The 23370-nt window shown below is 38.6% G+C and overlaps 1 protein-coding gene across 4 annotated transcripts in view; it reads left to right on the top strand.

Annotated features, from left to right (window-relative positions):
* CNIH3 (cornichon family AMPA receptor auxiliary protein 3) overlaps positions 1–23370 on the top strand; it is a 61279-nt gene that overhangs the window by 16729 nt on the left and 21180 nt on the right. For all 4 annotated transcript variants that reach the window (XR_014953982.1, XR_004147979.3, XR_014953981.1 and 1 more), the window contains exons 2-4: positions 3852–3920; positions 6778–6825; positions 22170–22282. Coding sequence is in view for 1 of the 4 variants with exons in the window: in XM_031504269.3 (XP_031360129.1) it covers positions 3852–3920; positions 6778–6825; positions 22170–22282 (230 nt within the window). In the remaining 3 variants the exon portion in view is untranslated. The remainder of the gene's footprint in view (positions 1–3851; positions 3921–6777; positions 6826–22169; positions 22283–23370) is intronic.

The following is a 23370-nucleotide window of genomic DNA, read 5'->3' as shown; positions in this document are numbered from 1 at the left end:
GTTCAATCTCATGTGAATACTTCCTTATTCAAAGCTGTTATGGTCTCTCTGTAAGCAGAGAGAGTGCAGGCAATTAAAACAAATTTTATAAATATACTTTCAATTGAAACATGTATTGTTATCACGATCTCATTGATGCATTATGTGTATAAATTGGGGCAAACTCCTTGCTGGCTTGTACTGGGTGTTTTGAGATTTGCAGATGGTGTGAATCACCAGAGACTGCAAGCAGTATTTTTATAGAATTTCAGTTTTATTAAGTGGAAAACACACACAAGTACACTTCTCTCACCAGGAAAAATCATGGCTAGGGCAGAGACAGAACAAACTCCCTGCAGTGATTTGCAGTGTGGATTCAAAGGGAAAATTCCCCAAGACAGAAGGCAGTGCAATATCCATTGTCCATTCAATCCCTGGCCTGTTTCTGCAGTAATTATATTAAAAAACATTGCTAAACATAATTCACTTTTTCTTTTTCTTGTAAGGCTTTGCAAATCAACAGACAGCTTGGTGCTTTGAGGTTTTTTTTTCCTTCAAGTTCCTAAATAAATATCAGATGGTTCTTATTGTCTGTCTATGAAGTGTGTACAACATGAGTATTTACTAATAGAAATAAATTTCTCCATTTTGTAAGAACCAGCCCCTAGCACATGTTTCCAAATTCTGTGCAGCTTTGTGACCAGGCAGGTCATTTAGCTTTGGAACAGTGTGTTTATTGTGTGGCCTTTGCAGAGATTGGGTTGCTGATGTCCATGCATGTGCATGATTTGTAGTCTTGATTGCCACCCTCCATCAAATTAGATTGGATAACTGAAAGATAATGAATGCTTTATAAAATACATTCATTTACCAAGGCGAAATGATGTCATTTCTCATGAAGTGCCCTGCCTGGGATCTATTCCATTGTCTCAAGGTGAGGTGAGGTGAGATGAGCTGCTCAGCTCCAGATGCTGTGAGTGTGGCAGGTCTGAGGTGAAACAGCCCCGGAGCGTGTCCAGGTGCTGTCCCAGAGCACTCAGCAGCTCTCCTCAGAGATGTGTGGGAATCAGGATGAGCTGCATCCCGCTGGAAAAGGAGCAGGCAGGAGGTTCTTCCTCTGGCTGTGGTCAGAGCACTGCAGCTGCCCTGAGAGCACTGTGAAATACTTCATGGAGACAAGTACTTGGTTATTTGGGGTTTGAATGGAAAAATGGCAGCTCCAGCCACTCAACACCCCAGGCTATTAAACAGCTGCAGAAGGTGAGTTATAACTGAAAAAGGAAGATGTTTCCTAATTAATTATGTAAACCCTGCTGCAGCACAGCCCAACTGTGTTTTCAGTAATATAATATAATTTCGTGCACTGTTACTCAGTGTGTTGTGAGCAACTGCTAATCTTAAGAAGCTACAGTTTTCCTCAGATGTGGCTTTAGATTTAGGACAAACCACATTGTAAGAACAATGGAAAAAACCCCAACACACCCCACTCCCCACAACAAAACAGAAGAAAATCATGCCCCCAAAATGCTTTGGGAGTTTCTTTATATTCCTCTGATTCTGAGACTGCCTATGATTTACTTTTTTTCATTGTAACTGAGAAATAGGAAACAGGAATGTGCTTTTTCATGAATTAAAATAGATATTTTCATGTCATCACTAGACTTCTCTTTCTGGAGATTTAACAAAATATTAAATAATATAGAATTTTTTTTAAAAATAAATTGAGGAGGATTTATTTTTGTCAGCCTCCTTCCAGAGAGACACTGAAACTTTTATTGAAGAAACTTTCCTCCAGTCATGTGTGCTTGAAACCAGACCTTAGCCTCTTTCAAGTGTAGCAGGAATGTCTCTTACCATTGCCATAACTTGCAGGTGTCTCAAAAGGTTTGTTTGTGAGACTGTTGCATTTACACTTACTGGTTCTGTGAAAACCGTGTGCTGAAATACCTGTCAGATGTGTTTCAGTTCACTTACATATAATGCATTGATAATATAAACTGTTTCAGCGAATAAAGAGTAGTGGTTTGGCTACAGAGCTGGAAATGTTGGTGAAGTAAAAAAAGAAAGAAAAAGAAAAAAGGAAAAAAGAGCAAAATATAAATAAACATAAATGTGTAGTATATTTGAGGCTAACATCTTTTGCACCCTTCCCCCTTTCTGTCAGTGCTGATGCTGATATCCAGTTGCAAAGAGATACCCAATTCTTTGTGTGTCTGACTCACAAACTCACGTGTGACCCTCTTAGCAGCTGGTCCAGCTGGAGGATGTGAAGACCTGTCCAAGAAAGATTACATACAGAGGTGTCATGAGCCTTATTCTTCACAAATGTACTGCAAGCCACTCACAGCTTCTCTTAGTTGCTCTTTTACCATTGCAGATCTAGTTCCTAACTTGGAAAGATACTGCATCCGTAGGGAGAAATGCTTCACTTACGATCACATTTTATAGTTCCCTTTGTGGTTTATTCTGCCACTTTGACTTGTCATAGTTGAATAAATTGAATTCTGTGGAGTGCTCTTGTAAAATGCCACACTTTTGATTTTTAAATGTGTTTCAGTGGGATGAATGCAGCATTAGAATGGGACATGGAGCAGTGCTGAAATTCATGGATTTTAGCTCTGGGTTTTATTCTCTAGCCCCTCACCATATTATTGTGATTCAAGAACAGGCCATTTTCAGGTTTTCTGCTTCTGCCTTCAGTCTCTGTTAAAGGAATATGTTTTGGCTATGCAGCAGGTCTGTGCTGACACTCAGCTGGTTCCTTTCTGAAGAGCCAGGCAGCGGGCATGCTGTTACACATCAAGGAATGGCTGTTGCACTCATCTACTAATTACCAGACTGCTGCCTTGTACTTCCATCATCTTTTATTAAGAACAGACACTTTAGGTTATAAAGTGTCTAAAAAGGAATCACTGTTTTAATAGCTGTCTATGTGGTGCCTGTCAGGGAGCTTTCCTTCCTTGGATGAAACAAGACAAAAGCAGCAGAAAAGGTATTCATAGAATGCAAACACAAAGTTAAGAATGTGCTTTGAGATCTTTGAATGAAGTGTGCTGAGGGTTATTACTGCTGTTTTCTTTCCAAGGAAACTGTCTTCCAAGAAAACACTAGCACTTCATTAGATCTAACACAAGATCTTCCAAAAAAGTGCTATCAAACACTAATATTTTTATAGATAATTTGTCTGCTGTGCTTTAAAACACCAGTGATTACCAGGGTGTCTCAATCCATCTGTTAATCGAGGAAACCAAAGGACCTGAGCAAAAGACATCTCTCTGTTAATGAGGTCTGAAGTAAAGTTCTAAAACCTTCCAGAATTTAGGCAGGGCATGTTTGCTCTAGAGTGCTTTACCTTTTGAGGAGCGGGCTTGTTAATGAATAGCAGCTTAATGGTGAAGCTTATGCTAATTCACAATTAATATTTGAGGTAGATTTAAAAACTAATAAGAATGGGCTGTTTATGCACTAAACCTGGAACATCATATCAGATGCATCTCTGTTTTAGGCAGCTAATGGCTTTTCCCATCAAATTTGGAGATGTATTTAGTTGTGATGTAGTTTTATGTCATATGGAAATCTGAGAACAGAAATCTTGCCGATATGAGGGAAGAAATATGGAAAGTTGCAACACTGAAAAAGCTATAGATATGATTTTGCAGAGTGACAGATTAATGAGTTCTAGGTGTCATATGTAGGAGTATCCCAAGTTTTGTTTTAACTACTTGCTTCTAAAGCGAGTGTGTCAGGGATGCTGTTTTTCCATATTTTCCCTGGAACGCAAGGAAGGCAGGCAATGCATCTGCTTATTCCCTTAAGGAAAATAAGTATTTGAAGGAGCATTCATTACAGGACTTGAAAAAATTGTTTTTCAGATAATTGCCTTTGATGAGCTTCGGACAGACTTCAAGAGCCCCATCGACCAGTGCAACCCGGCCCACGCAGTGAGTACAGCCAGGCCCTGTGGGGCTGGGCTGCTCCAGGAGCGGGCAGGACCGAGCCTGGGTCAAGGATGAGTGTGCAAATGAACAGGGAGTCTCTTGTGAAGTCAGCTGTGGTTTGGAAAATTGATTTAGTGGGCCAGTCTTAGGAAGCCAGATGGTGTTTTTAATATTAATGGGTTTCCTCTTTGCTGAAGGAGGCAGGAAAGTAATTTGGAAATTCAAAAACTGAAGCAATGTCATGTGATGCTAATGTTTTCTTTTTCACCTTTTCATTCTGTGGCACAAGTTTTCCTTTTTGAAATACTTTGCTTTCTCTGTGTTTGAGCATGGGACAACCACTTTCTCCCATACTGTCTGTATCAATGAGCCAAAAACTTGAAAGAATTTATTAAGAGATGCATGCCTGGACCTCTCTGTCCCACGGCAGGCCTCTGGATTATCCTATGATTTAGAAGAAAATATCATTTTCTGCTGCATCTGCTATGGGAGAGAATTAAATACCTTGAACTCAGAAATGCAGCCTAGATGTAAGCATATCCAAATTCCTCTGTTAATTAGAGCTGTAATATAGGGTGCTTTAGCTGACTGCAGCTGCACGTGCCACTTTGTACCACCAGAACTGAGAGCAGAACTTGGCTCCCCATCACCTCACTGGGAGTGACAATGATTATGACAGGTGCTGAATTTTATCTCTACAGAGTATCAAGTTTTTTAATTGCCTACAACTGATAACCAGGTGCAGTAGCTAGTACTTTGCCATTTAACCTTGCTCCATAACTCAGCTGAGGACATGTACTGTTTAAACCACCGATGATTTTAAGCATAATCTTTATAATCCTAGATTTTTTTTTTTTACTGTTCATTAACACATAAGCAAAGAATGAGAAGAAAATAAAGAAATTATATTAAGAAATCCTATAGAGGACATCAGTGGATGTAATCTGGTTTTGAATTTACTGGAAGTAATTGGATTTTCAATCCACTTTATCTGTTTTTACTTCCTTTCTGAGAACTGCACACTGAATTTATATGTACCAAATTCCAGTAAATTTTTCACTTTCTAAAACTTGAGACGCTCTATGGAGATAATCTCACCTTATTTTAAAATGGTAATGGAATTGGTCTCCATAATTAAAAAAAAAAATAATTAGAAGTCTCATTTTCAGTCATATGAGTCAAGGAATCAAAAAGTGAATCATAAAGGAAAGCACAGCAGAGTATTCTGTGGTTGGTTTACATACTCAACTTCCATTAAACCTTCTGTGATAGTTCAAGCAATAATCTCAGATTGTTTTTTTATGCACAGTATACATGTCCATGCCTTTTATATTGTCATAAAAGGAAGATTTTTAGCAAAGATCTTATAGCTTTGGTCAAGTGTATTTTCTTTTTTTCCCTCTGCACCATTGCTTGTGCCCATATTCCATTTATTTGATGGGGTAGTTTTCTCTTATTGCACTGCAAGAGTGACTGAACTCTTCCCATGTGTCCTCCACAATGTTTTTATGACAGAGGATAGAGCCTTTTTGACAAGAGGAGGCTGAATGAAAGACAAATCAGAGGCAGAAACAACATCAGTACTGAGAATTTAATTCAAATTTCATGGTTTGCTCTCTATTACCTTCAGTTCAGAGAGAGACTTCCCACTTCTCCAAGGCCAGCTGCAGTTGGCATCTGTCATTTCCTCTCCACTTTGAAAGGCAAGAGAGTTTTCTACAGCTTCTCAGGCACATCCACACACATCCATTCTCATATTTTCTACTGTGAGTCTAAAATTTCTGACTCTCTTTTAGCTCAGAGACTCCAAAAAGAGGCACGGTATTTTTCTGGGGCCTGTCAAGCTGCCACTGCCTCATTGTCTTTCCAAAATTATACTTTTTTTTTAAAAATGGCTTAAATTTAAGGACAGAAAAGCAAAAAAGGCATTTATTTGGAGACTAGAATTAAATTTGCTACAACCTTGAGTTTTAAAACATTTGAAAAGCAAAAATCTTAGGGAGAGCTGGCTTCTCACATTGTTATAGTACATCACCTGTTTAAAAAAGTTCATTGTTTAGAATATTTTCGCCATATCTAAATGAAAATATCAAGTAGTCTTCTGAGGACAGCAAACCCACTCTGCCTTTTGCAGTGTAACTAACAATAAGTAGAATCTTTCACAGTAACTCCAGTCAAGGAGTTATGCAGTGAACTTTGGTTTTGCTGGTGAGCTTCTGATTATGAGCCATTGACAAAAAGCCTGGTTTTGATTTGTCTTCTTTCTCTGAGTTGAGTTTTTAGAACATTTTTTGAGTCACAATGCTTAATTACAGTGATTCTCAGTATTTAGGAATGCATCTGTTGTTTAAAGTGGCATTTCTAGGCCATTTCAGATATTTTTCACTTATGTGTTAAATTCTAGTATCACATGTTCAGGCACCATCTTAGTGGTAGAGGAAGAGCTGCCATGCAAACTTCATTGTTTTTCCCACTCAGATTTCTCTTGAAGCCAGAGGTTGGATGCCTGAAAATTCCAGAACAAGTCTCTGTGGTATCAATTGGCACAATTGGATAGAGCCACAAATGATGACTTAAAAGAATTGCAGCCTTTGGCTGAAGGCGAACATAGACCTGAATTCCCAGCTGATACTGCTACAATCAGAAACAAATGGGAAATAACTTATTGGGATTTAGAAATGGGAAAATCATTGGGTTTGCAAGCAGTGGGTAAGAAGTGAATGCTGTCCATCCAGATTAATAACATGTGCTGCTTCACTGCAGCCATTAATTAAAACATTGACCCCTGGTAATTGTAATAGATCATCTTCATTTGTAGCACCAGCTAATCTCCTGCCTTTCCCCCCCTTTCTCTTGACAGAGGGAGCGGCTGAGGAATATTGAGCGGATTTGCTTCCTCCTGCGAAAGGTGAGTGTGAACCAGCCAAGGATTTGTGAAGTTTATGAGAATTAAAGCCATCCAGTGGCAATGTGCATTTATTTTCTCTTTGATCCTCACACTCTGTTGATGGAAAGCTGGATTCAACTGAGAAGTGAATGTCAGGATGACCTTGTAAGGACAGAGCAAGACAAATTGAAAAAGGTTGATATAACAGAGGGTGTTTGGATAAAAACTGAATTTAAGAACACCAGCCCATTTATTTTGGAACGAGCTTTTCCAAGGTGGCAAGTCCTTTTACAGTTGCAGCTGGAGGTTCTTTTATAGTCCTATAAAACTGCTGTTACTGTTGTAGTACAGGCTTTAAAAATACCAGGTTTTTTTTGAACAGTGGCTTAGTATTTGACATGCTGAACATTTTTATTAGTTACATATTTAATGTTCAAGGTTTCTGATTGATGGAATAGAAAAGCTGGTAACACTATGTATTTTAGCTTGACATAGGGGAGATGCTGAGTGCCTCAGCTTTTGAAACATTTGAAGGAGCTGATAGATTGTGAGCTACTCATTTGTGGCTTCAAATATGATTTTCATAAGCAATCTTTGTTTTTTCCTGACTGTGTCCCATTGAAGTAAAAATAATCATGGTTCCAAACTATTTTATTCTGTGTTCAAATTTCTATAGGTTGTGTTCTGCAGAGTGGTAATGAAGCCACCTAAATCCTGAATTTTTCCTTAAAAAGGCCATCACTGCAGTGAGGACTGCTGAACTCACCCTAATCGAGCTAAGACCTAAATTCAGATAGGTTTAAGAAGGTGGTGGCATCATTCTCAGAGGTTTTGGGAAAGCCAGTGATGGGGATCCAAAGGCATAACTGTGACTTCATGCAGAACCTATGGGCTGCCATCCTCTACTCAGTGAGAACCTGAGTCGTGTCTGGCACCACTGTGGGCATGTGACTGCTGGGAACCACATTTAAGTATTTCCTGAGCCTGGTTATGCCACTTGGGAGATGAAAATAGGGGGAAATTCTTGTAACCAATAGCTTTCCACTTTATCAAATAGGCAGCCAGCCAGTCTCAAGCTGTGTCCCAGTTTCTTGGACATAAAGCAACTGTTGAGTGGTAATGGTTTAATATATGTGAGCCCCATGGGAATGCCTTGCCTGCATCAATGTTTAATTTTTATTGCACATTGGCCTTGTTGTGAACAGCAAAATGTAGCGTTTTGGCTAATTGCAGACTCTGTATTCATAAGGGATTCGCTTGCTTCTGGTTCACTTAAGTGGTTTGTTAATTCAGCCTCTTCAAAGTTCTTTGGGGACACATTTGTTTTAATTGAGAGATTATATGCAAGAAGAGGAGGGTGCAATAACTACAGAGATTTGTAGCCTTGAAATCTGACAACCGCTAAAAATAGTTGTGTTTTATGTAGCATAGAGGAAAATTGAAGAAAAACAGCAAAGAATTGAATGCCAGCTATATTGATACAGGAAAATAGCTGTTAGGATTCTTCCAGCAAGTACTAAATATATCCTTCAATATTGTGTGGCTTTAGGGTCTGTTTCTATTTCTATGAAACAACAGCATACCTGTTTTGAAGTCAGGAAGTTCTTTTATAGGGCTTTGAAAACAGTGGTATCTTCCTATTTATGACATTAGAGCTTAATGGTTAAGAGCTGATGTAAATTTGTTGTTCTAAAGAAGTTATAGTGGGCTATAAAAGTATGTTCAGTTTCATTATATGATGGTTTTAGAAGGGATTCTTGGGAATTGTTAAATAAGTCATAGAAATCTGATCCCAGTGAGCAAAGACTTTTTAAAGGATCTGTTTTTGGGTTTATCTCCAAAATACTTGGAGAAATTTATTGAGAAACTGTGACCAGGTGTGTGATGTTTCTCCAGATATTATATAATATATGTAACTTATTTACATTTTCCAAAATAGAATGGAGGATACAACTGTTCTGCAGCCAGGCATTTTCTGACGTTTGGTTTGGGAAAAATGTTTCTATATCATTAAAACAAGCAGGGTTTGTGTGAAGCAGGTATATATCATGCTGGCATGTAGACATGCAGGAACACGTGGGTCCTTGTTTCTATGGTGCTGTAGAATTAAATAAGCCTAAATTTTTTGGTTACTAAAGAATGATTGATTCAGCATAAAGAAGCTATGAACGTTTTACAGCCACAGTCGGATCTCTCCTGCCCTGAAGAAAATGAGAAGAAGGCTTCTTTTCTGAACCCAGCACCATGTGAGGTCCTCTCAGGCTGCAGTGCCTCATTTTATTCAGTGCTGTGGGGTTTTCTAGGATAGATCTGTGTTCCCGTGCTGTGGAATGTCCCATCATGCGGACATTAGTTGCCATACAAGCATCAGGTGATTGACACAGGACACACCAGTGGGAGCAAATGCTGTGGAGGCTTTTTTGCTCTAAATTGCCTTTGTTTCCCTAAGGATGTGATTCCGTGGCTCACTGCAGGGCTGTCCAGAGGACACAAGTTAGTGTGGGTGGGAGCAGAGCAGTACAGAGCAGCTCAGGCTTCTTGGGCTTATCAACCTTACTGAGGGGTGCCTGTGATGTGCCAAGATCTGCCTGTGAGGTCTACCACAATTTTTGCAGTCAAATATTTTGGTGGGGTTGTTAAAATATGTTCAGTTACTGATGACAGCAATATTATTTAATTGTAATTGCAGTTGTATTTCAAGAAATCTAGCTAACCGATTGATTCCTTATTTTTTAACTCCTAATTGATACTTACGTTAACACTAAGGACAATTAGGAAATTCCTACATTAAAACACAGTCAAATTCATTAATCAAGCACTGCAATGTTATTACTTTACCTTGGAGGAAATTTAAATTAAATTTTGATTAGGTTATGCATTATAATTTTGGAATTAATTCAATAATTCCTCACTAAGGAGGAGAGCTGATTGAACTTCTTGCTTAGTGAACGCATTTCAGATTTCAGTTTGCTCATGCCAGTCACTGCTCAACAATTTAAGCAACCCTTCTCCAATTATCAGCAAATATTTGTTTTTAAAACCCATTACATAATTTCTCAAAGAATGATTTCTGAACATGAGAACTGGAACTTAATGGGGAGGGAGTTGATGTTAATAAACAACAGACTTTTCTCATTTTTCTAATGTAGTGCAGCATTTTAGTTAAGCTATTCCTAAAATTTCTAAAACTGCAAGTGTAAGAAAATACTGTACCAGAGCTTAATCCATTTTCTTGATTTTATTTGGGGTTTTTGGCTTTCTTTATTTTTTTTTAACAAATCCTGAAGGGATGATGGGAAGAGAGTAAATTCAACAAGAATTTTAACCACAGGCAAGGTGACATTAATCTCAAAGATGTTCCAGATGAACTTGAACTGTCTTGAAGGATACAAACACACAGACAAAAACCCCTGCAGGGACTGTATTTGAATAACCAAACTCAGCCAGTTCAGCACTCTAGTACTAGCAGTAGTATAGTAGATAGTGAATGAGGAGCTGGGGTGTTTAAAACAACAACAACAACAAAAAAACCAACTTAAAAACCTATCCATCTAACATTTTTGAAGCAAATTTTAATGTTTTACTTAAGTGGTTGGGCACTATTGGTGCTTGGTCTGGTCTTTTACCTCTGTCACTGTGGTTTCCAGTGGAGCTGGATCTGCTGTGGAAATTTATTCTGTATTCAGTAGTTCTGGTGTTTACAAGGTTCAATTCTGGTTTTTAACACTTCGCAAAAGTAAAATAAATATCTATTTTAAATTCATATTTCATTTTACCTAATACCCATGATAATTATGTTTTACTGTATTTACAGATTTTGGTAAATAACCAAAACTCATATTACTCCAAAGAGTGATTGTAGAATTGCCATTCCATTCAGACTGAGATAATGTAAATAAGATGTAAACCCTAATGAGTGTAGTATAGAATTCCAGACACAGAGTGTCTGTGCAGTTTTGTTTTGGTACATTTCAACATTTCTATATTCAGTAAAAACAGTTAAAATTTCTCACATGTGTACAAGTAACAGTAATCCAGAGACTTGAGCAAACAGGAGCTCGAATTGTTACGGGTTAACACCACAGGTTCAGCTTTGGACAGAGCATTCTGAGGATGAAGATAAGCTTGGTCCTGTGTCTGTGTCATGCCTGCTTGTCAGCACTGAATACAGACTCCCAGAGTTTGGACAAAACCCCACAATATGTTCAGTGAAACATTACTGAACTGGCTGGATCAGCTATCGGGGAACAAGTTAGCTTTTAGGCTTTTCCTTAACAGCAGAAGAGGATTATTTGAGTATGGAGATTCTTTTCCTTTATACGTATCTAAATGTTATGTGAAATCAACCTTGTTAAAAAGCTCTGTCTTTCCTTGTTTATCCTTATCCAGCTGACTTTTTTTTCATCCCTTATTTTGGCTGAAGGAGACTGACCAATATGTACTGGAGTAATTGCCATATGAAATAATTTTTTACTTGGACCCTGATAGGCTCCAGACCTTCACCTTCCAATGGCTCCTACCATTCCCTGCTTGCAGCAGCTACAGTGGCCACTCTCCTTTGATGGGTGTCAGGTGTCCCACTAGCTCATTTCAACTGACTGATGACTTTCTTTTCTTCTTGATAAATTTGCTGGTTATTGCCAGGATCACTCTCTGTTGCTCTGCCTCATGGTCACTGCCAAGCCTGAGGTAATGTGATGGATTTTAAGAGTGTGGGGAGAGAGGGAGAGTATTTGGTCTGTCTGTTGATTGCTTGGGCATGCATTTAGGGATTTATGGATGTGTGACATTCTTTTACCCAGCCTGCAGGCTGATGGTCATTAGCAGAGCCTGTCTGTAAGCCTATAGCATGGCTCATTAAAATGCTTGATGGGAGCTTATATAAGCAAATTTAGCAAATGTGATGCATAATAACAAGGAATTTTGAAAGTGGTGTATAGCCATCCATATTGTAAGAAGGAATCACACTTTCTCCCTGGGGCTGAGAAATCTCCTAAGTGGAAACTCCAGCAGCAAGACAATTAGTTTGTTGTGAAACTGGGAATAGCAGCAATGGTTTTACTTTGGTAGTGCTGCACATTTTTTACAACCTCAATAAAAATGTTTTTAATTCCTCATTAAGTTGGACTTAACAGAAAAAAAAAAGTGTTGCAGCATAGCCACACTTAGAGGAATAAGTCTGTAGGCTTAATATATCCCAGGTTTCCTCTTAACTGGTAGTGGTCTAGCCTTTGAAGCTTAGGTTATTGTGTTATCTAAGAGGAAAACAGAATTTTCAGTCTAATCATTAGGCATTTTTGGGCTATGGAAATGGCAGTGATATTCTGCCATGCAGGAGAAAGAGGCTGATGTTTCCAGAGCTCTGATAAAGTACTGCTCAAACAAAGATCACAAAAGGGAACAAAAAATGGCAGCGTGTGACATTTTCCCTGTTAACAGCGATTGTTACAATGACGGAGCACATGAACTTCGTCCACTCTCATTAGAGACCAAAGAGTCCATCATTGTTACTGGCTTCTCAGCACATGTCATGTTTCTTGATGTATCTAATGCTCTCTCTTTTCACACCTCATCAGTGTGATGAAACTGCTGAGTTTTGAGTAATCTTCTGGGCAGTAGGAAAACTGCCAGGAGACCCTTCCCACAGAGGGACTGGGAGCATAAACCTCAGTCAAGAGACAATGTGGATACCTTCAGGACAGTGAATATAAAATTCTGTGTAGAAAAAATACTGCAGATATCCTGTTATTCAGTGTCTCCCTGTGACTCAGGGCAATACAGAAGGTTATACCCAGGCAGTGTATAAAACTATTTAGGTAAATCCTATCTATTTTAAAGATTATTTTTATAATCTCAAATGCCTTTCTTTTTTTTTTTTTTTTTTCCCCTCCCCAGTCTTTGCACTGCAATTTCAGTGGTTCAGTTTTGATTGCATCACATGAGATAGTTTTGTCAGGATCTGAACTTGCTATTAACTGGCCTGATAAGCATTGTGAATCTGAAACAGATGTTCATTAATTCTTTTTTTAGAGATTGAAACATATGATCTGTTATTGGGACTACAGTTATATTCTGAATTACCATTATCAGATGAAAACTTAATGTTTTAAAACTGTCATAAGTCAAGAGGGTAGTTGTAGGCTGTTACACACTTGCCTTTCTGGAAGAAAATATAATGCAACTCTGCTTCTGTTGCCTTTAGGTGGATGTTCTTTTGTCTTAAATTTTGCCACTTTTTGAATTTTGCATTCTGTTTTCTTAAATATACTTTGGGTATTTAAGAAATATATATTTAATATACTTTAGATACTCTAATCTTTTAAAGGTTGCATTGAGAGATCACTTTCAGCAAGACCTGGCTCTCCTTTTCCATAATGTTTGTATTGGTGTTTGTGCTCTTGGTCTCAATTAAAGAGTAAAGGCTGGTTGTGCCAGATGCTACAAAAGCCACATGATAATAAATATGAACAACATTTGTTTACACTCACAAGATGTATACACAACAGGAAAGGAAAGATTGCACAGTTGTTCTGATGATAGGAATCTTGTTTTGGAGACCTACTTAGTTTTCTTGTTTGCAGGCAGACTTGAATATTTTCTTTTTAACCAAAGGTAAAAATTTGTTTGTTGTTTTTGAGGGGTCTGGTGTTTTGTTGTATCAATAAGTGCATGGAGTCTTGGTTATCTACAGCAGCTGTTGAAATCCAGCCCAGTTTGGAGTCAGACTCAAACTACTGTGGTCACATTGATATCACATTGCTGGGAGTGAAATTATCTGGTGTTGTATGCTTAAGGGCTTGGGATGTTTGCTCTACAGAAATACGAATGAACATAGGCCATAAGATGAGATATCACACTATGAGCTACACCCCTCTGTTACACACAGACACACAAAATTAGCTTCCAAACTGCCTCAGAAGAAATTCCAGAGTTTGCATGCAGCCAGGGGAATAAAGGATACTGCTGTTTCTGAGGCATTAATTATACCTGCAGATTTTGTATGGTGTAAGATTGCCATGCTCAGCATATTCTTTCCATTAGGATTTGGACTGTGATTGCATTATGTTTCATAAACTAAATTCATCGAAGTTCTCCTTTGTTTGAAGTGCCCCAAAAATTTTAAAATACATTAGACTCTGAGCATGTGCGAGAAACCCAAACGTTAAACTTCTACTGCATGATAAAGCCAACTTTATTCTGGCCTTCAGAGTGGCTCTGACAAGATATTTTTACATTAGGAGTATTTTTTACACTTCAAGTGCAAAATTTGAAGTTAGCTAAAAATGTACACGATTTTGAGTTTATGAAAATCATTACTTATGGGGGAGTTCTTTTTAGACAACTTTCACACAGCATCTCTCATTAGTCAAAAGAGGCAGGAGATAAATCCTAAATCTTCTTTTCATGGAAAGTGATGCTGTCCTTAGGTTGTACAAGGGAAAGAAAGAAAGAAGAATGATGACAGGAGAAGTAGAGAGACAAGAAAAGCAAGTAAAATATTTGTGGCTGAAATATGACACACTTTCACTAGCTCTGTGTTGGTTTAATTGTTTTCTGCAGTTTGCCTAAATGAGGAGGGAGTTAGTACACTCACAGTGATTCACACTTGGTGGAGGTTTTGTTTGCACCAGAAGGATGAAGGACAATGATTTTCCCTGAATCTTGTAATATATTTCCAGGCCTTCAGTACCTTTGTTACAAAGTTCCTATTTAATTTCTGCACTCTGACAGGAAATTCAATACAGATCATCTAAAAGCTTCTCTATTTCCCTCTCTTAAGTATTTTCTGCCTAGCTTTTTGTTACATTTGTTATCTATGAAGTGTGGAATGGGATAAAATTGGGCATTCCCTATTCAGTTAGTCTTTTGGGCACCCACATAGATTAAATTTCATCAGAAAGAATGGAACTTGGCACAGAAGCTATTTTGCAGAACTGATAATAGAATTGGGATCAAAGAGCTGGCAGTATTTATACTTTGTACACAAATTATCCCATAAATGTTGCTTGACTAGAGATAGTGCATCTCTTCTTCACACTTTCTGTTTTATTTTAAAGAGGTTGCATTCATATTTACTAAAAAGATATTGCTATTGCAGTAAAAATACAGAATATAATCCCTTTTGTCCTTTCTTTGGATACGGTATTGTATCTGGAAAGAAAGTCCCTAAAATAGGACTAAAGAACTGAGAGGAAGTGTAGTATTTCTATCAGGAAATTCATTCACTACTGACACTCATTGATTAAGTGAATTGTGCCAACACTATTTTTAGTCAATTTTACAAGGTCCTGAATTCAGCACTTTTGAAAAGTTAGAACATAACAATTGTTATTTTTAGCAATAATTGCCTAAGGATGTCTGTGTGCTTACCTAGGGATAATGAGAAGATAGATCCTGCTGTGTCTGCCAGGTGCTCATAGCAGGGGGAGCTTGTAATGGGAGAAGTTACAAAAACTATTTCAAGAGTGAAGAGTTCAAACTTGTGACTCAGGCACAGTTTGGTTCTCATTCCTCTTCTAGTCTTGGGGGGAGGTAGGATTTGCCAGAGTTATACCTCATGAAAACGGGAATATCCTTTGAAGGGAGATGTTCATAGTGTTATTACTCACTAAAATATTTCTGTATTAAACTATTTCAGCTTAACTGACTATATTTTGCTGCTAATCTCATCTCTAGGTGTTTAGTCAATAATCGACAAAGTGCCAAATAAAGTGTCACTCTGTAACTGATGACCTCTTGCTCTACAATTCAGCTTCTCCCAGTCCTGTTCTGGAGAGTTTGCAAACATAAGTCCTTACAGTGGGAGAACGTCACAAGCAACAGCAAAATAAAGCTGAAGATGCAGCAAAAATGTAGATGAGTAATGTTGTGTGTACTGTGCTCCTGAGAGCAGTGTACTTCTCAGCCACTTGGGGTGATGCAATTTATGCATCTGTTCCTCAGAGCTGTGTTGAAATTTTGTCAGAATTTGACTTGCTAATGGCTTATATTTGCTCTAATTCAGTATGCAATAAAGTAAGTATTTGCATTTTAATAAAATGAAGGAAGTTAAACCAAAGGTCACTGTTACGTTTGGCAGAATGTTCAGTGTGGGTTTAAGTTGGGATCACACTCTATAAAGGTATGCAATTACAAAAAGCAGTATAATTGCTAAATGTAGAGCACAATGATTTCGCACCATACCTATTTATGGATGCAGATTTTTTCTGCTGTGAGTTAAATGTCCTGCCTTGCATCTCGTTGCTGATGTTTTCTATAAAGCTGTTGTAGTGCCAGGGAGGGAAATGCCTTTGCCATGTCTGCACTGCACCAAATCTGCTTCCTCAGGCTGCCAGTCTTTACACCCGATACGGAAACAGCCCTTTAGTGAACACTCAGTTTTCAGCATTTATGGAAGTGTCAATCTTGGGCAGACCCCCAGGGGAAGGCCTGAGGGCCCTTCCTGAGCTGTGCAGATGGCTGAACTTCATTTTGATCATCCCTGAGGTTTCTGCATTCATAGCCCTGCCTGTGAGCTGGGGGTTGGTTTTGTAGCTCCTAACGAACAGCTGCGGTACTAATTGCCGTTCTCCCCAGTTTTGGGGAAGCAGACAAAGGCGGCAGGAGCTCCTGGAGCAGCCCAGCTGCGGGGTGTCCTGGCTGGTTGTTCCTGAAATACGAAGGTGAGGTAGGGCAAGAAGAGGTTAATTACCCTGTTTTCTGCCAGTGCTGTGGAAATTAGAGGAGTTTGCACTCCAGGGTTGCTAACCCAGCTTCTGTTACTGGTTCGGAATTAGCGTTAGAAAAAGGAAGGTCATAAAGATGTCTCCTGATCCCTGCTGAGTGGAAAAGAACAGTCTACAGTGGAGATACACTTGTAAGATCACAGCACATCTGCCCTAATGACGTGCCTTCCAAGGATGGGACACTTCTTGAATTGTGCCAGTGCCCTGTGGACCTTTCAGTCTTTTTTTAAACCCGTTTCATAACCTTTTTACCTGTTGGCTGCTATGACCTTCCATGGGCTCTGCAATACCAAAATATTTCTAGATACTCTTGATGAGTGTCCTATAAAGACCTGATTCTCATCTGTCACTCCTGTTGAAGTTATTACTGGTTTTAAGAAAAGGCTTAAATATTCTAGTCGTAAACTAGATCCACTGGCATATATAGAATTGAATATAATTATCCCCATGTTGCAGATGAGAGAAAGAGACAATGAGAAGTTAAATGATAGGCCTAAATATAAATGTGTTTAGTAGCTGAGATGGAAAGAGCATCCAGAAATCCTGTATTTTAATATTAGATCTGGTACTGTGTCACAGATGGATATGGAGCGAGAATAGTAATTAGGCTCTTTGTGTTATTCATTTCATTGTCTGGTATTTGTGCTGTGGAGTGACTTATGTTCACATCCACTTAAAAGAAATGTTTAAAGAAATTCCAATAGCTCTTCAGAATAATTAAATTACCTTCAAATAGCACTAGCTTTTTGCTGCTTTGTTTCATTGTGATCCCAAGCAGTGAGTGGAGGGGTGAAAACACTGATGTTATATCCCTTTTTTTTTAATTTGTGTTCTGCATTTTGTTTGTAACATTAAGTCTTGCATATGTGTGCTGCTGCTCTCCCACAGATAAAATGTAAAGCTGTATATATCAACTTAGTAGGTTCAACTGCACGTTGTCCTTTTGGCGATCCGGAATCCATTTCCCAGGCATTTTCTTCTGAACTACATGCACAAATCTGCCTACCAAACTGCTAAATACTTCCAGAGGTTTGCATAACATAGTTTTGAATTTCTTAAAATGATTTTGTTCCATGTTTGTGTTATAACAATTTGATGCTACTGAATTAGCAACAGTCTGCAGAGACATAAGCAAGTGTGAATTTTAACAGGAGAATTGAAATAAATTGGACCTGAATATTTGGACAGAAAACCTTAGTATATTTACTGTGACAGCATTGTATTGGGCTCTAGGGCAGCCCTTCAGAAGAGGCTTTGGAAGTCAAGTAACCCAAATCATTTAAAGTAGATTAGAACGACACACTAGCAAAGTGGAAAGACTTGTATTTCAAGAGTAAAAATTTAGTGTTTCGTGAGTTTGATCAGTGCAAACAGTATGTTTGAAACTGTTGGAATTATTAAGATTTGTGGTCTGTGTATTTAAATTACACATAGCTGACCCTTCTTCTTTGCTTTGTGCACCAGCAGGAGGAAACAGATGATTTGTTTCAGAGTATGTGCATTCCACATACACACACAGTCTGGGCTAAGGCACATGCTGCTACTATTTTTTTGTGTGATTTTGCTTTCTTTTTTTCACTTTCTTGTGCTGCACTTCTGATTATTCTGGTCTCTGCTGTTTAGTTAGGGGGATTTCGGAGTCATTAAATAATCTCCCTTGCATCTCACAGTGTCTTTAACTCAGCTGACATTCCCCAGTAACCCAGGTTAGCACCGACAGGCTCTGTAGGGATGGGCTTTAAAGTGTTATTGAAATAACTGCTGTGTCCTGAAAACCTTGGGTACACCTCCACCCCCTCTTTCCCTGTCACTGATAAGCACTGATTCTGTCAGCTTTTTTGAGGGATGTGGTGGAAAAAGCAGCAGAGTGACAAGCTGCAGTCATCCTCTAGTATAAGCAGATGCAGTAGCAATAACCACAGCAATAAAGCAGAGTGCACTTAGATCAAACCTCATCTGGGGCTTGGGAGTGATTCCACACATGCATGATGCTTTCAGTTTTCTGTTGCTTTCAGGTGGATGGAAAGCATCCTTGTGTATTTTAAGGTGAGCAACTTGTTTTCACTGGGGTAATCACCAGAGCTCTTCATGTTACATGAAGGAGATTCAACCCCCACTTCTCTGCAGGATTTTCCTGCCATCTGTAGGAGGAGAAGGCAGGCATTAAGAAGGGAAGTTGTTTCAGCCTCTAACCGTGTAATGAAGACTCTCAGAAGCTCTGTTAGGGTAGAGTGTGTAATGGCTGGCAATTTCTGGGTACTGTGTAAAATCTGTGGCTGCAGTGTGGAGGCTGACATGCACAGATGGAGACTGATGTAGACTCTTGAGTGTTTTGGGGAAGGAACAGCAATTCTGTGAGAATTATTATTATTATTGTGTAGCACTCAAGAGCATTGGTCTAAGCAAAGTGCTGGGAAAAAGCATCTTGACATTTCAGTGACTTAAGAGTGGGAAAATATTTGATTCACTTGTTGCAACTGGTTTTCTAACTAAGAATTTAGTAGAACTGATGAAGGGATATTATTATTCCTACTAGAATATCTTCCCAGTTCTGTTTTCTACGAGGTATTTTATGGGTCTTGTTCACTGGTGAGAGAGTTCAGTAAAATCAAAATTACATTTGAGAAGGAAGTATCCATCTGTAATAAGCAGAATAAGGAGGAAAAACAGACAGAAAAAGACATGTTTGTCATTTGTATAAGAACAGCAAAATGGATTTAGGACATGGGAAACAGAATAACGTTATTTAGGGCTAAGCTTCTCTAAGGAGGTCTTCATATTCCTGTAAGCAGAAAGAAGCTGCTGATAAGTGCTTAAATTCAGTGCTTGTTTTCCTGCTCTTTAGTTCAGCCAAACCTAGGTGTCTATCCATAGCAAACCCTGCTTTATTTTCTATGGAATTAGAGAAGGAACAATCTACATGTGCAGTGTGTCTGTACTACTTCATATGAGATGGTAATGAGCATGATACCCACCTAAGGCTTGCATTTTAAGTGTGCATGATGAATTGTGAATAAGGGTTTACTGATGTGATCATTTATTTAACTGTACAGTTATAACAGAGCAAAACTGATAAAGCTACAGTGGTTTCTTGTTCCCTTGCTTATGTTCTAGTAAAAGGCATTTCTGATTAGCAGCAATTTCTTTGTCTAGAAGCTGACTTCCTTTTCAGGCTTTCCCATGGTTTTTCACAGAGAAATATCAGCCAGCTGAATTTCTGGTAGTAAATTTGTAGTGCCATTTGAGCTTGGGACTTGAAGTGACCAAGCTGTGTTCCTTAAGAATTGTGCTGCTACACCAGTTTCTCCTTCTTCTCCATGTTTCATAACCATCACAAGCTTTATCTTCGGCTGTGTCAGAAAGCAGAGGTCGTTATTTGAATCAGGATGTTCCTGGTTCAAAATAGAAGTGTACTATTTATATCCTAACATGTTTACCATCTGACAGCTTCCTATGCTCTCACAGGAATGAATTAAAGACGTTGGTTTAGTTCCTATTGCAGTTATTTGTATCAGTGAAGTTGCTTTTCAGTTGAGTACCTCAGCAGGAACAAGGATTGACTGCTGCTTGTTTCTCAACCAGCTTTCTTCTCTCTAGGAGCTGAATCCCATGTTTGCTAGAGTTGATTTCAAGTTTTCATTGTTTTCAGAGGATATAGTGTCAAATTGCAGGATGATTCTTACAGACAAGAACTGAGGCAGTGTTTTATTTTAGTTATTTACTTGACCTCATAAGCCTTGCTGTTAGTTAGTGCCTTTCTGTACTTTATGCTTCCAAGTCTCTCACCTCCTTCTAGATTTGGTCTCTGAAATACATCAGCTGAGTGTAACTGGCTTTGCAGGCTGGGCTTTGTTTGCTTCTTTGCATTAATTCTCTCCAGAAACAGTGATTAGCAGTGATCCTTTCTTATTTATGTTTACAGGAAAATACTACTCCACGAAAAGCTGGAATAGACATAAATGACCCATTTGCTGTTCTGCCAAAAGTATAGATAGATTTAATTTACACCAGAAATTGTGATTGGAAAGTGAGCCTGCTTCTGAGAGTCCTCTATTTCTTTTGTTTCCTTTCTCGTTTCACTGCAGATTTTTGTTTTGGTTTTCAAGCTCTGCATAAATATTCACCGTGGATTTCTTTCCCTGTTATTACCAGCCAGCCCACTGATCAGGCACGAGGGTTGCAGTCTCACTAAGTTTGTGTATTGTGTTGGAACCAGATATCAAATATGTGAAAATGAATGTAATATGCTTTTGAGTGTTGTGATGTTCAGTGGGCAGACATACATCATGAAGACCTTTCTTGTCTACAATTTGTTATGAAGATGAATCATTCTTTGGGGAAAGGTTATAGTCATGTTGTAAATTGCATTCTAAAACTGAAAAAAAAAAAGATCCAGCAGTGATAAATAAGTACCATCTGGAATCTGAAGTATATAATTGCATTATGATTTCTCATCCACGTAAAATAAGCCCTTGGGAATGTTTAAGTTGAAGGCACAGTCACAGAGATGCCCAAATCTGTTAACTTCTTCAAGTACTGAAGTGAAATGAATTAAAACAGTATGTTCCATGTGAGATGGAAAGACTCATAGAGCCAAGACGATGGACTTCCTTGTAACATAGCTGTATGGTAGTAGGTATTTGGAGAAGCTATGTGGTAATTTTTACCTTGTTTAAAAAAAAAAAGAAGGCTCACTTTAATTGACAGATGATAATAAATTGTCATCAACAAAAGCCCCCAAATGCCTTTTGTGATTTAATTTTGGTTGATGTATCTCCAAGATGAAGCAGTGGATGCAGATGAGTTTTGTATGAGTTTGTCTAGCTTTGAGAAATATGCACTACTGGAAATTAGTCTTTTCTGTGACTAACAGGGATTTCTGAGAAAAGACATGGGAAGAAAAGAAGAGAAATGGGAGAGCAGTGAAGAAAGCAAAGTGCTTTTGAAATAACTACTCTGAATCAATATCACATACATTTCTTCTTCTGCCAGCTGCCCACTCATTTTCTCTTTTAATAGAAAGACTCGTCATGGTTCTGAAACAACTAGTGTAGGGAGCCATGGAATTTCTTAGGAAGTGAGTTTCCTGACTTAGTGGGTTTGTGCTTGTGAGACTGACTGGGCAATGGATTTGATCTCTTTATGGTGTACACAACATATCAAAATGGTAGAAGCAACACTTTGTTTTTCCAAAGACACTCCTCCGATGTAGAAGCAAAACTTCAGGGGTAGCTTTTTTCCTTTCTGAATGCTTCGGTAATAAAACTTTGTTCTTTGAAAACTCTTTTACTGGCATTCATTTAGTCTTGAAATGCTTTTGTGAGGGAAGAATTACTATAATGTGTGTTTTGTAGACATAGATCTGGAACACCAGGTAAGTCAGTAAGTGATTTGTCCCATGTATCTCAACAAGCCCTTGGAGTACAAACTTGGGTAGAACCTTAACAAACCTGGCCCTGGGTCCTGTGCTCCTTGCTCAAAGCCACACTCTCTGCCAGCTGAGGTGTGTCTAGGGACAGACACACAGGAGACTTGCAAGACTTGCAGAATTGATTTGTTCTCTGAAAACTACCTAGGTGACTAAAATCAAAGAGGCATTTGTTTTACTGACTTCTGTTATTCCTGTTCCTTTCCTTTTAGCTGGTGCTGCCAGAGTACTCCATCCACAGTCTTTTCTGCATAATGTTTTTATGTGCTCAGGAGTGGCTCACACTGGGGTTAAATGTTCCTTTGCTTTTTTATCACTTCTGGAGGTAAGCCCTTCTTTTATATGCTGACTGCTTTTTAGCCTTGCTTGCCAGCTCAGCACACATGCAGATTGTGTGAACAATGAAGGACAGTGAAGAAGTGTAGATAAATATCTCTTGCCTAAAGGCTCTTGCCTATAAGCCCTGAAACTTATATTTCCAGAGAAAAAGGACATTTTTTCATCATTTAGGATGGCTAAGGAAAACATGATAATACAATGCAGCCTTCAGTTACTTAGATGGATATTCTGAAGGGTGTCAGGATGCACTCATCACAAGTGAAAACATGGAAATGAAATAGGCTGGAATCTGAATTTAGAACTTGGTGAGGCTTTAAATGGGGAGTTGCAAGACAGTTCATATCTGAAAGGGCTTGGACCTCTTCATTCAGCCCTAGCAAGGAAACCTTTCCATTGTAGTTGTGAAATAGAGACTGGGAAGGTTGACAGATTTTTGTGTCTCATCTTCTTTGACAGCTTTTTTTTTCTTTTTTCAGTGTAAAATAAGTTGTTTCTTTCTGTAGAGTAGGGAATTTCTGTTCTGCAAGGGAATTCTCTTTTAGAGACTTGTGGAGTAGGGATTGGAGTAGGTGAAGAGCTGTTTCCTCACACTGCCCATATGAAGAAGTGGGGAGTGTTCCCACTCTGGATATCTGAATTGCGTTCACATTTACCAAGGGGCTTCCAGAGTTGATCACGTAAGACCTGCTGTAGTTTTCCAGACAGGCAGTGCAGCTGCTACTGCTGCATCTCCCTCTGCATTCTAGTGGAGGATCAGCCTTCTGTTGCTTCTGAAAATAACCAAGAGACATCAGTTTTTGTGGTTGTCAGTCTGGAGACTTCCCTAATTTTGTATTTTCACAATGTTTGTAAAAGCACAGATGATTTTTGTCTGTCAGGGTCTCTTTGTGCTACAAAGGTACATATGGTAGCAGAAGAATAATTCTGTAAAGAAGTCAAAATCATCCTCTCAACCAGGAACTAAAAAGCAGCAGCTTTTTTACACTTTTTTTCTACAAAAGCTTGGTTGTAATGCATAGTCATATGATAAAGTGTATTATTCAGAAATTAGAGTGCCAATATAGTTCTCAGAAA

Source organism: Lonchura striata, chromosome 3, assembly GCF_050655825.1.
Source record: "Lonchura striata isolate lonStrDom1 chromosome 3, ASM5065582v1, whole genome shotgun sequence".
Taxonomy (NCBI): domain Eukaryota; kingdom Metazoa; phylum Chordata; class Aves; order Passeriformes; family Estrildidae; genus Lonchura; species Lonchura striata.
The sequence above is the reverse complement of the archived record's forward strand: the minus strand, read 5'-3'. Positions and strand labels throughout refer to the sequence as shown.